The 12,750-nt window shown below is 38.0% G+C and overlaps 1 protein-coding gene across 1 annotated transcript; it reads right to left on the bottom strand.

Moving 5' to 3' along the window:
* Nucleotides 1–1,223: 1,223 nt before the first annotated feature.
* Nucleotides 1,224–10,930, bottom strand: LOC149813604 (extra-large guanine nucleotide-binding protein 3-like). The gene is made up of 9 exons (XM_089991707.1): nt 10,425–10,930; nt 8,093–9,345; nt 7,806–7,943; nt 7,066–7,170; nt 6,792–6,977; nt 5,264–5,441; nt 4,063–4,307; nt 2,051–2,217; nt 1,224–1,907 (listed from the first exon to the last, which is right to left on the bottom strand). The coding sequence occupies exons 2-9, from the start codon at nt 9,188–9,190 to the stop codon at nt 1,325–1,327; spliced, it is 2,700 nt and encodes an 899-aa protein (XP_089847833.1). The 5' UTR covers nt 9,191–9,345; nt 10,425–10,930; the 3' UTR covers nt 1,224–1,324.
* Between the last annotated feature and the right edge of the window lie 1,820 nt (nt 10,931–12,750).

The raw sequence follows: 12,750 nt of genomic DNA, 5'->3' as shown, positions 1-12,750 counted from the left end.
TAGAAACTTGTAATTCCTCTCTTAAAAAGCTGGCTAACCCCCAAAAGTCGAAGCTGGGAAAACTTTGACTACCTTTTTATCTTACAATATTTTATTACTTATGTTTCAAATACCATTTAATTAGTAGAAAAATGTATTTCTTTAACCATTTTTACATAAATGGCACCAGCTAGGAGGCTTGACTTCAGGAAAGACTGAATTTCGCCCGTCCATCACTATATTATTTTTAAAGTTTCAGTTCGCTAGCTAGCAAGGTTTTGGTCTTTCGATATGTGGATGGCACTACTCATTTTTAGGAAAATTGCATAAATTTGGCCCGTCCAACCTTTGGCCCTTAATTTCAAAAGTGAGCCATAGATTTCTTGGAAACTGTCAAATGGGGGTTCATGTCAACATCAATCATCTTGGAAAACATGATTTATTTTTGCTTTTTTTATTTCCTGTATTATCCTTTGAAATTGAAGAATACTAATTCATCCCCATAAAAAAGAAAAAAGGTAAAATATTGTAAACATCAGATTGTGAAGGTTATATTATAATTCTAATTTTTTTTTGAAAGGCAACCTGGGGTTTATTTAATGTACCACTGGAGTTTGAACACTTGACAGCTCCTACCAATCAGGCGGAATGGTATTTATGATTTAACCTGAGTTAGTACACAATAAACCAATAATAAAGGTAGGTCTCTGTTTAGACCCAAGGGGTTTGGCTTAGTGGGATAGGGCCTAGGCCATTTGATGAGGAGCCTAGGTTCAAATCCCATGGGTAAAGTCCTCTGAGCTTTTTTTTTTATGCTGACAGGACAGCAACTGTAAGTACGGCAGGCTGAGCTAGCATGGCTAGGTCTCTGCACGTGGGGCAGTTTGTCCTCCTAAAAATTTAAAAAGGTAGGCCCCTGTTTGACAATTTCCACGAAAACAGAGGCACGATATCAGGAATTCCTATTTTTAAGATTATTGGCAAAAGGTTGCCCCCTAAATGAAAATTTCCCTTAACAGATCATGGTTAAAAAGGTAAAACAGATATTTATCTGTTGCAGACCAACAACTCGAGTAAACAAGTTGAGATGGTTGTCTGTGGACATGTGCTAAATCAAGCATAAAATTGAATGAAGTCTGGTCCATTTTCTTTGAGGGAGGGACGGTTTATTTCTAGCTTTTTTCTTTCGACAGGAGAGCGTGAAAGCACAGGCGGGCATGCACCAGAGAGAGAGAGAGAGAGAGTTTTGCGGCAATGCAGGACCCTTTATTATTAGGAAACAGAAAACTCATCCAAGATACAATAAATATCCCACCGATCTTCCATGGACACATCACATCCGCTCTCACTCCTGCATGATGAAGGGTGATGAGCTCAAATCAGTACTGTAAAACGAGTCATCTGCAGCACCGCAATAAATCTCATCCTTCTCCTGATCCCACTTCACTACCTCCCTCGTATACTTGAATGCCTCATCAATTGTCACCCTCTCTCGAGCCTTTGCTTGCCATACGAACAGTTTCCTACCGCTAAGCGAAGCATACAAGTCCTTGAACTTCATGGCCACATAGTAGTAAGCCTGGTGTGCTAAAGACTGATTGTTGTGGTGAGGCCTCACAGGGCTGAAATCCTGGAACCACTCGCAGGTGCTAAGCGGGACCCTGTTTATTTTCTCTTCAAAAACATCGTACTTGTTTAGAATTAGAACGAAAGGGGTGACTTGGAAGCATGGATGCTTGATCAATGTCTCAAACAGTTTCTTGCTCTGCAACATCTTGTTCTGAAGGGTGTTGGTACCTGTGTCAGCCCATAACTGGTCATAGTCACTCAGGGCGATGCAGAAGATTATGATACGGACATCTTCAAACATTTCCACCCACTTGGATCCCTCATTCATCCCTCTGGTGCTTACTCTGATGAGTTGGTATCTGGATAGGTACGAGAATTAAACAAAATACACAATTTATTTGGGCCCCTACTTTTCAGGAATAACACGCACGCATGCACACACACACACAAACTGAATTGCTATGACCATGATTGGAAATTCAGAGGACAAGGGAGAAGTCACCTTGTAAGGGGCTGGGACTCGGAGTTTTCATTGTAAAGTTCAGACATGGGACTTCTATCATCTAAAGAGAATTCGATGAAGGCCAAGCCATTTCCCTGAGAAACTCCTTCAGCATACAAGATGTCCCTCTCAGAAGGTTCATACTCATTGCTCGACACCTCAATTGCCTGCTAACAGTTAATATTTCAACAAATACAACAATATTCAACTAAAATAAGATTTTATGAACACAGCTGCTTCCAGCAAAATAACACATTTTATTTCAAATATTCAAGAAAGAAAATGGTACACCTTCTGGAACTAGGAAGTTATCTCAAATTTTGAAAGTTCTTATGGCACTGCAATTCCTCCACCTAGGGTTTAATTTTCTCTAAAAAACACTAAATGGTAAGAAATTGGACAATGAGAATTATCAAGATATTGGAGTTTTTTTTTATAAGCAAGATGGGGATAACCCGCAGTGGGATTCAAACCCAAGACACCTCGGTTATGATAGTGTGACCCAACCATAAAGCTACCTCATTCAACCTCCAAGATATTGAAGTTGAAATTGCAACTTGACTAGAAATGGTGTTTTGCAAGAACAAAATGAGCTGAAAAACACAAAGTTATTCATTTTATACAATTGGTTTCCAGAAAAAGGAAAAATCTAGGGTATTAAAAAGCACGCAAGTACAGGAAGGTTTCATGTTCGTGTTCGCATGATTAAATACATGCCTGCGTGCAGGAACACTATCATGCACGAGAGAAGAATTGAGCTCAACAAGGAGAATAAAAAAAAGCAGCAACTTAGGTTCTAGAGCAAAGAACAACTGAAGGACATAGGAAACACATAAAGGCGATTAAGATGATAGAAAAAGTTGGCAATGATTTAAGGGAAACCATGGCATGAATTCGATGCAATGAAGAAATGGGAAGAGAAGAAAGTTCTACCAGTTTAGTCCAGAGATATAAAAGCCATAGCATGACCCCAATACAACTGCTGTCAAATGGATGGATTTAATTAATAAGCACCCACTAAGGAATCCAAAATTTTGAACAGCCAATTAATGTCCTCAAACAGGGAGTTGGAAAGTAAACAATTATGCATCCACTGGTAAGTCAACGGTGAGGGACCATGCATAGGTGACCACTTCAATCAGAAGAACATATAGATAGAAGGGTCATCAGTCATCCTCTTGCTCTTGTTTAATAAATCTAATTTAAAATGTATAATATGAACAAAAAATAAGGATTTGGTTGGACACAGTATTAACAATTTCTAACAGTTTTCATTGAGTTAGACCTGTGTTCTAAAGAGTCTCACGTCTCCATCTCTGTGTCCAATCATGTTTATGCAGGATATGGATGCAAACAGGCACGTCCCTGTGACAGCATGACGAATCACTAAAAGGATTTTCTGGGCGAGGGATCACCCGTAACCTAACTGGTGCAATCTGTGTTTTTCTGAAAAGAAAATGTTACACATTAATTTCATACTTTTCAAGCTGACCAGCATCATGCAACTCACCTACCAAACAACCAATTGTGAACCCCAGCCAGTGATGCAAATATCACTAACTAAAAACTAAAATATAGCACTTAAGTATTTTGCAACTACATGCCATTCTCAGCCAATAGATTATGCATTGGGTATATCTTACCAAAGATGAAGAGTACCTTGACGAATATCTCACACATGGAGTTCAAGCTTTGAACTTAACGACTTGAAAAAAAAATCATGAACATGCATGTGAACATGCTCTATATCTTTGCATGCGCACTGAGGAAGCCATTAGTGTGTATCATATTAAATATAAAGAGAAGGGTCATGAAAATCATCTCATGGTGGAAGTTCAAAGTTTTGGAATTAAGATGCCTAAAAGGAGACGTTCAAATTATTTGATCATGCAGCAAAAGGTTGATTTGGCACGAGGCTGATTTGCCAAGCATAAAAACACATAAAAGATTACCCGAAAAAAATAAGCATAAAAACAAAGCACTGCAAGTTGAGTAAGGTGTTAAAAATATACCCGGTCTAAGAAATACTCAGCGACATCTGGAAGGAAATGGAGTTCATTTCTTCTCTTGTATGTTTCCTGGATAGCTGGGTCTTTCCATACCTCATCCACTAGTGGAGCATATTCACGTGTGGCAGCTGGGAAGAAGGCATCCAAATCTCCCATTGCAATGATTTCCAAGAGCCAGTCAGAAAAATGCTTCAACCTTGGACTGATGGAATATATGCATTCACGTTGGCATTCATTATTGCTTTCTCCTGGGATGATTTTATTATAAATTGAGCCACTTTCCCTACTACTGACATGATAAGGAGAAAAAGTATAACATTTTACAATCACGAAAATGCATGCATGACACACCGATTTTATAAAATCAATGGCTTCCAATGGACAAAAAAATAGCATCCAGAAGGTACTAGCAATTTCTAGTTATAACCCTCCTCACCAACACTATGAATAAGATTTTTTCCAGCACAACACTTGCAGCTTACAAATATTAGTCCAGAAACGTAAGAACCACAAAATATATCAGGGCTTCATATAGAACTGTATGTGCAAATTTTTCTTAAAAAATGGATCAAATGTACAAAACATGATGCCATCCTTCAAGCACAGATTGCTTGAATACAATGAAGTGTTTCTGTGCTTGGATGGTAGATCCACCTACTCTCTCAATAAATCTAATTCAATATGAGTTGATGGGACACATACAAATGAGAATGACCCTAAGGTTCTTGGGACTAGCATCATAAAAAACTCACAGATCAGTAAAAGTCATTCTGTTTCATTGATCAGCATATCATTTATCAGCACGTCAAGATAAACTACGTCCACGTGAAGTTCTTCAATATGTCATCTTGATATATTAACATTATACAAAGTAACCAATTGTTATTCAGTGGGAAATAGTGTGACTTATGCACTATGAATCCAAGGGAAAAGGGGGAGACAATGACAGCAAACATTGATCTCCCATCTAAATTCCCTTAATTTGTGAATATGCAGATTCATACATCATACACACAAATCAGCTATTATTTCACCACAGAACACACCTTAGCTCAGCTGTGAGTAGGCATATATTTCCCAAAACTGCAAAATTAGCACGGGGAAACAAGAAAGAATAATTTCAGAGAAAAAGCCTACCTAAAATCATGAAGTTACTGAAATAAAGCAAAAAAAGAAAAAAAACTAAATCCATGAATACAATTACCTAATGCATTATTTTGGTCGTAAGGATTGTGAGATTTCAACTTGAGTAAAGCCTCTTCCTCAAAGCGTTCTCGTCCCTCAAGCAAGATGCTAAGATATCTGTACAAGTTGCTTTGAATCATAAGCTTGATGTTCTGCAGATCCTCCAGGGTGAACTTGTTACCATATAAAAATTTGGCCTGTTCAATGATACCAAAAGTATAAAGACAAAAGCCATCTATGTGTGCCAAGCAATCACCAATACAATCAGAAGTATGACATACAGAACAAGAAGACATACAAAAGGAATTTATGAATAAAAAATCTGATTACTTGCTCAGAAACAAAATATCTTTTATTGAAAAAGTTAAACATAGCACAAATAATATGAATGAAAACAAAACTTCCCTACAGAGAACAATACATGGACAGGCATACAAAAGCTACTTTATTTATTCAGTATGATATTGATGATCAACAAAGAATTAACATTTCACAGTTTGAATGAAAGCCAGAAATCTATTGCAATTCTCTCCAAAGAAAACAATCATAACACAACTACACAACAGGAAGACAAGTTTCCTATGGCTGTTGGGAAATATACAGTAAAAAAAGGTGGTCCTCTTTAACCTCCCGGTTTACTAGCTATCCTTGGTTTTGGTTCACAACAGTAATAGAGATATTTCAAATTGTCTTAAGGAGTTCAATGCTGCTAATAGGATGCCTACATATGCAGGAAGAAGATTTTCCACAAGGTTATCTAGCATCATGAGGCAGAGTACTAAGATGTTGGTAACTTCTTGATGATTCCTTTGTTTTTTTCTGTTTCAACTTTTCATTCTTCATTACAGAAAAGCTCTCATTGTTTAATACATTATTCTTCACTAGAGTTTTCATAGAAAGGTAGGAACATGGGAGAACAGTTCAAAACATAAGAAACTGCACCTATCATGTAGTTTCACCACATCTACCACCTTGGCCAAATCTACACTATTATTATCTACAAGGGCAGCCACTACCCGGTTCCTCCATAGTTTACACGTACCTCATTCTATTAAATAGCTAGGTGCACAAAGTTTGACACAAATTGGATTCTTCAACTAGAAAATACTAGACCTGCCTCACGGAGTCCAAAGCATGCGTTATTAACAATTATCATTGTACTCTATGATTTTAGTCCAAAAGAACATGAACATCAAGTGGAAGCAGACTCAGGATACTGACTATCTACGTAATCAAATATTTATGCAAGAAGCTTACATGGCTGATACAGAATTGACAAAAGTGGTTAATAAGAAAACCAAAATTTTAAGCAAATCTGTAAATCATACATATACACCTGGGCAATGATGCCAACATAGTAGAATTAAGACTTCAGTAAATCTTTTACGCACTTGCAAGAACACATGCAGGATCTGTGCACACAAAACATATGCCATCATTGATTAAGCCTGAACACAAAACTAGTTGTGCTAGATGGAATTTCTTGCTAAATGAGTAAACACTACAAGGAATGAAAGGTTCAGACTATCACAAGACAAACACACTACCTGCTTGAAGATGGTACTGGTTCCTGAGCCAGAAAGTCCAAGGAGTAGAAGCTTATGAACCCTTTTATGTTCTAGATACTCTGGCACAGATCTGGTGGAGTAATCGGTGGCATCATTATGTTGCTCATGAGAGCTTCCATGGAGTACAGGCAAGGACAACAGGGAACATAGCAACCGTGTGGATGCCTGCCTAGCAAATAGCAGGAGACTGTTCACGACGAATTATATTTCTTGTGATATACTAAAACCAAAGAAGTTTATCATCAACTGGTACCTTCTCCCATATTTTCCCTTTAATGTTATTCTGACCTTCCTCCTCATAGCTTCCATCAGAATAGACCCAAAAATGAGTTTCAGGTGGACATTGTACCTTTGCCAACTGCAATATCGCACAAGCCAGTCAAGCTAGCTAACTCAAGGTCGAAAAGTATATTTTAACATGTTAAAGTACACAATACTTGCAGAAAGAACAGAATAAACACCAAATTGACCTGGTCATATCACACACCAAGTAAACTGATGGTTTCAAGAAGTTCCAATGGAACATATCCATTTGACTATGACTTAAGAGACAGGCTTTCCTTCAAAATAATAATACAACAGCCATAACTGATGTACACTAGTTCAGTCTCCGAATTACAAGTAGACAACAATTTCGCTTCTCAATATAGAAAGGCCTTGAACACTTTTAGTAACTAGTCAAAAAAATTTTATTGAACCCCAAGGAAAATCTCAATGACAACATTATATTAAAAAAAGCCTAAATTCTTATTAAGAAATCTAGTCAGTGAAAAGGATTGATCAAATTTTTCATACAGATTCAACAATTCTGATTTTTTATTGACAGGGCTAAAGACATTTACTATCACACAGTCCTAGGTCCAATGCTGCCAAAACTGGAAAGGAAGGAGCATGAGGAGCACAAACACTGACAGGCTTTGAAGTGAATGTAACTATGAAAAACATCAAAATGCTAAAAGATCTTTCATGAGCATTTGGATAGAATTAGATTACCTTTAGCACCCGTAATTCAATTTTTGTTATTTCCCGACCATTGATGAAAACCTTTGTGTTGCCATTGCTTGAATCAGGACTTAGCTTCCCTCCTAAATTCAAGTTTGAACTGATAATCCTGTTTGGTTTCTCTCCTTCCTTTCATTAAAGAGAAAAAGTAACAGAAATGAGTTTGTAGTATAGTCCAGTTGGACAACATGCAACCCTCCCTGTGGCATGAATATTAAAAATATACAAGCATCACACACACACACACACACACACAAGTTGAAATGTAGAGGTTGCACCTTTCCCCATAGTCCTGATTCCTTGTCATACCAGTATTTTCCAGGCTTCAACTTCTGCGGGGGAGATGGGCATCCTAACAATTCAGCCATTTCTTCTTGTCTTAGTGGTCGTCCATTTACAATTAATTGCTCTGGTTGAAGCTGATTTGCAGAGCATTCCTTCTCTGCCTTCATGATTTGCTTCACTTCCAATGGACTAAGCAATCGAGATAGCATTCTTGAGCGTTTCCCTAGGCTCAATCGCTTGGACTCATCAATGGGTTTACCTATACATGAAATACATTTGCGGCCTTCAGGCATTGATCCCATTGCCCTAAGCACACAGTTACTGCAGTACCTAGCATCACAAACAAGGCAGGGCTCCCTATCTGACAGCCGGTTGCCTCTACCACACCTACAACAGATCCCTGGCTTCGTGCCCTTCTCTGAAGCTATTCCTGGATGAATATTATGGAATTGCAGTTTATCAGCCAATCGGGCAGAGCCTACATCTTTCCTTCCAGACCTATCAACAGTATTGAAAGTTACAACAGCAGTGCTCTTTCCTTCATTCATAGCTGGCCTAGGTGGGCTTCTGGGAGGACTATGCACCGAACTTGGCGAGGCTGAAAGAGAACATGCTGAAGATTCAGGATTCTGCAAAACTGATGCAGCTGATTCTGAGCTCTGTGACAGCCTTGGGCTTGAACATGCAGCTGAGTGAGGCAAAACCAACTGATTGGTGCCTGAAGAACCACCCGCCATTTCATGATCTCCCTCATCGACATTGGAATCATGGTCCGTATCTGGCTCTCGATTACCAAAGCGAGAGTTTGCAGGAGCTGTTGTGCGAGGAGCAGGCAAAGAGATGGGTTCTACCACGGGAGGTCTGGAATAAGCCACTGAACCCTCTGCACTAGGCAAAGAATTGGCTACGGATGCCATTGGAATGGTTAAATCTACAGGTTGAACTCTAGGAACTTCATAACGTATGGGCGGTCCTGTATACTCAACAGCAATTGAGTAATCAAGATTGCCCGACTCAGGGAGAGGAGCTCCTGGAGGAAGCATTCTTTTCAGTAACTCTTGCCAATCCTTTTTATCAACTGCTTCTGTCATTTTTTTCAGAGAATGCTCCCCACAATCCTAAAGCTGAATCTCACGTTCCAAAACCCAATGTCTCAATGGAAGGCCAATCCTTCACAATCAGGGCCTGTTGCATGTTCCTCCAAGACGTACAGAGGGCTTATAGAACACATGATGCCTTAAGCAACCTGAAAGACCAACCAACCAAGAAGTTCTTGAAATCTTCAATTCACAAAAGGTTACAACAGGTCACTAATGGAAAAGACTATATGAGCTCAAATCTCATTCCAAAAGCATAACAGCAATCAAGAGGTAGCTGGCAAATTAATAAAAGAAGCTTTTCATCCTTATCTCAAAATCACATTAGGGAAAGAACCTTACCAAAAATTAGAAAAGACAAAACCCACAGAAACTCGACACAAAACTCAGCCAGCGGCCTACTATTTCATAAACGTCAACAGAGCAAAATATGACAATAGACACTCACATCTCGTGGTGAGCACAGGACCAGTTCAACATCACCTAATAAAGGGCTAAAAATCAACCATCTCCATATTTTCTGACCAGTGATCAACGGGCAAGCCAAGGTGCTTTTTCTTTTCTTTTCTTTTTGGTGGGCACACACTGGACTAAACCCATGATCCCTAGGATTAACAAGAAAAACGCCTTCTTACCAAGTGATCTACCTGATCCAAATTCAGGAGAAGAAGGCCAATAATCTCAACCAACAAAACCACTAACCACGGAACCAGATTTTTTCTAGTCTTACCAAAATGGATTGAAAAACAAAAACAAAACAGGAAACTTCCATTCCCAGAGGACAAGAGTTGATATAGCTAAGCTACAGTTGGTAAATAAAAATGCAATCATTGACAAACATGGAACTACCCTCAATGAATCCGAACAAACAAAAAGAAAAAAAACCAAATATTCGTCGGGTGAAAATACTCGTTAACATCCAATAATCTCAAATCTCTCATAAAACCACGATAAAGCAACCAAGAACGCCACGAATCAACAATTGGCAATAAAGACAACCTAAAAATTTACAAAAACCAAACCGAGACAAGCTCAATATTCTGCATCAATTACCCAAAAACCTTAAAAAAAGACCTTTCAGAATCACAATAAAAAGAAGAAAAGAGCACAAATCTGCAATTACTAGAAGAGATAAGCTGGACAGAAAACTCGGATCTATAAAATCCATCACTAATTAAGGAAGAGGAGAAAAAAAATCCAAGAAATTCGGTGGCAATCAAAGGCTTACCTCAATAACACGCATCATAATCAAGAAAGCGAGAGAATCCTAAAATTTCGGCATGGCTTTAATCCCCTTGTCAGAATTGAGACGACCGGAAAAAATGCCGATCTGGGTGAAAAAAAATAGGATTTTACTTTTTGTTACGATTTTTTTCCCAGCGCAGAAGAAGATAATGGTGATCAAGATAAGGAGCCGAGAAAAAAGGAGTTTTTAGGGGAGAGAGAGATGCTTTAAGATCCTCTTTTAGCGAGAGCGAAAGAAGGGAGAAGGAGAAGGAGAAAAAGAGGAAGCGAATCCCAACACGTCTTCTCCTTCAGATGTTTCATCTCTCTCTATGTGGATGTTTCCTGTCTTATACTCTCTGACGGGAGAAAGGAAAGGAAGGAGTGGTTAGAAAGAAGAGAAGAAAGAAAATTGGAGGTTAGAGAAAACCATCTTTCAGCAATTCACAGAGAGAGAGAGAGAGAGAGAGAGAGAGGTAAAAACTTAGAAGAAACGAAGATGCGCTATGAAAAGTGAAATGGTTTTTTGAGAGGAGAGGACAGAGTAGCTTTTGTAAATAACATATGACCCAGAGAGAGAGAGAATGTAGAGAGAGAGAATGTAGAGAGAGAAAACTCTGCAGGCTACCCATCACGTGCACTCACAGTTAGGCAGACTTGTGCGGCAAGCAAATATTTTATACTAACGAAGGTATGAAACTATTGAGTGGAGATATGTGGGTCTAAAGCAAAATTGACCACGTAACTGTTGTTCAGCACCGATACTTGCTAATGATTATGTTTTCTTAATATAAAACTACAAACTTTTGGGTCATATATATATACATATAATTTTTTAAAGGCAACCTGGGGTTAGTCCGACACCTACCAGTTATACAACTATAACATTGGGTTTTGAACCTGCAACGTCCTAAGAAAAGGTGACCTGACAAGCTGAGCCCCGTTTGATTGGGGTCATAAATTTCTTCTTCTTTTTTAAAAGGCTGGGTCATAAAATTGCTTAGATCACGTAGTAAGGTTTCGATCTGCCATAGGGCAAAACAAATATTAAAAAGAAAAGTTATTTTATTTTAGTCGACAGTTTGGTACCTTCGTTATTGCCAAATATTTAGGTGAAGAAATAAAAACGAGAGAGAGAGAGAGAGTACGTTAAGAACATGATCCAGGGGCAGGACAGACGGCATTATTAGGTTTCTGATTCTTAGGTTGGCTTTTCCGCCCTTCATTAGAAAACAAATCATAGGCATCCTAAGGCCAGTTTCATTTGACCCAAAATCCAATATCCCCTTCCTCAAACCACCACTTTTTCAGTTCTTTTCCACTTCTTTGCTGCAGTGGGGCCCTTTGCACTTCTTCTATATCAGGTCCCACGGCATCCCATCCTTAGTGATCCGATCCATTGTTGTTGAATGATCATGTGCAACACACGATCGTACACTTTTATATTGTGCCTCAATTACTGTTGGGTTTTGAGATTAGGGTGTGCACAGAGGGTTGATAAATATAGATGAAAGAAGAGGGAGAGGGATATGGTAAAAGGGCCGATGATGTTCTATAATGCCCAGGAGTTGAGGATTTATAGTTTTCTCTTGGGTAGCCATTTCTTAGCCTTAATTATCTTTAATTAAAATATAAATTTAATACAATTTAATGCATATTTATATTTTTCATGAGTTACTAGCTCACAATATGTGTAGTTCCTTAGATTTTCTTATGAGTCTATATACGAGCTCACAATATGTGTAGCTCCTTACATTTTCTTATGAGTCTATATGCACACATTGGATCCTTTTCAAGACCCAACATCTCTCATTTGAAGAGCATTATTTGAGTTTTACAAGCAAACCATAAAGAACATTATTTATGATGATTATTTATCATTATACACAAATAAATATTCACAAACATGTATAAAATTATAATTCAACTCTTACTTTTTCTCGATATCACAAACTAGAAGCAATATGTATTAGAAGTAAAGTATAAATCCTCATATCCATATCCAATTTCGATAATACACCAGTTTCATATCCAATGAAATATCTTTTCTGTCCCATTATCATTTGTATATGCTAAACCTAATAAGCCCATTCATTTTCCAAGGTATTAAACTTATTAAATATGATAATAAACAATTTAAGCCATAAACATGTGAACATATAAATTCAAATCCCTTACTGGATCTACACACAAAATCTATAACCAAATTTATTGGATTTGCATGAGTTCATATCCAAAACTGATTTGAGATGTTATCATTAAACCCAACATGATTCATAGTAAAAAATGAATCTACATGCATGCTTAAGGAAAACCATGAATTACATGAG

Source organism: Nuphar pumila, chromosome 16 (genome assembly GCF_984573655.1).
Source record: "Nuphar pumila chromosome 16, dmNupPumi1.hap1.1, whole genome shotgun sequence".
Classification (NCBI taxonomy): Eukaryota; Viridiplantae; Streptophyta; class Magnoliopsida; order Nymphaeales; family Nymphaeaceae; genus Nuphar; species Nuphar pumila.
This window is presented reverse-complemented; position numbering and strand designations above follow the sequence as displayed.

Bases quoted from the DNA above. Each gene is read 5' to 3' on its own strand.
- LOC149813604 (XM_089991707.1), bottom strand. From the start codon at position 9,190: ATGACAGAAGCAGTTGATAAAAAGGATTGGCAAGAGTTACTGAAAAGA. The intron at 6,978-7,065 runs GTACCAGTTGAT...TTTGCTAGGCAG, and splicing joins AAGGGAAAATATGGGAGAAG to GCATCCACACGGTTGCTATG. The intron at 4,308-5,263 runs GTAATTGTATTC...AAATCATCCCAG, and splicing joins CGACCAAAATAATGCATTAG to GAGAAAGCAATAATGAATGC.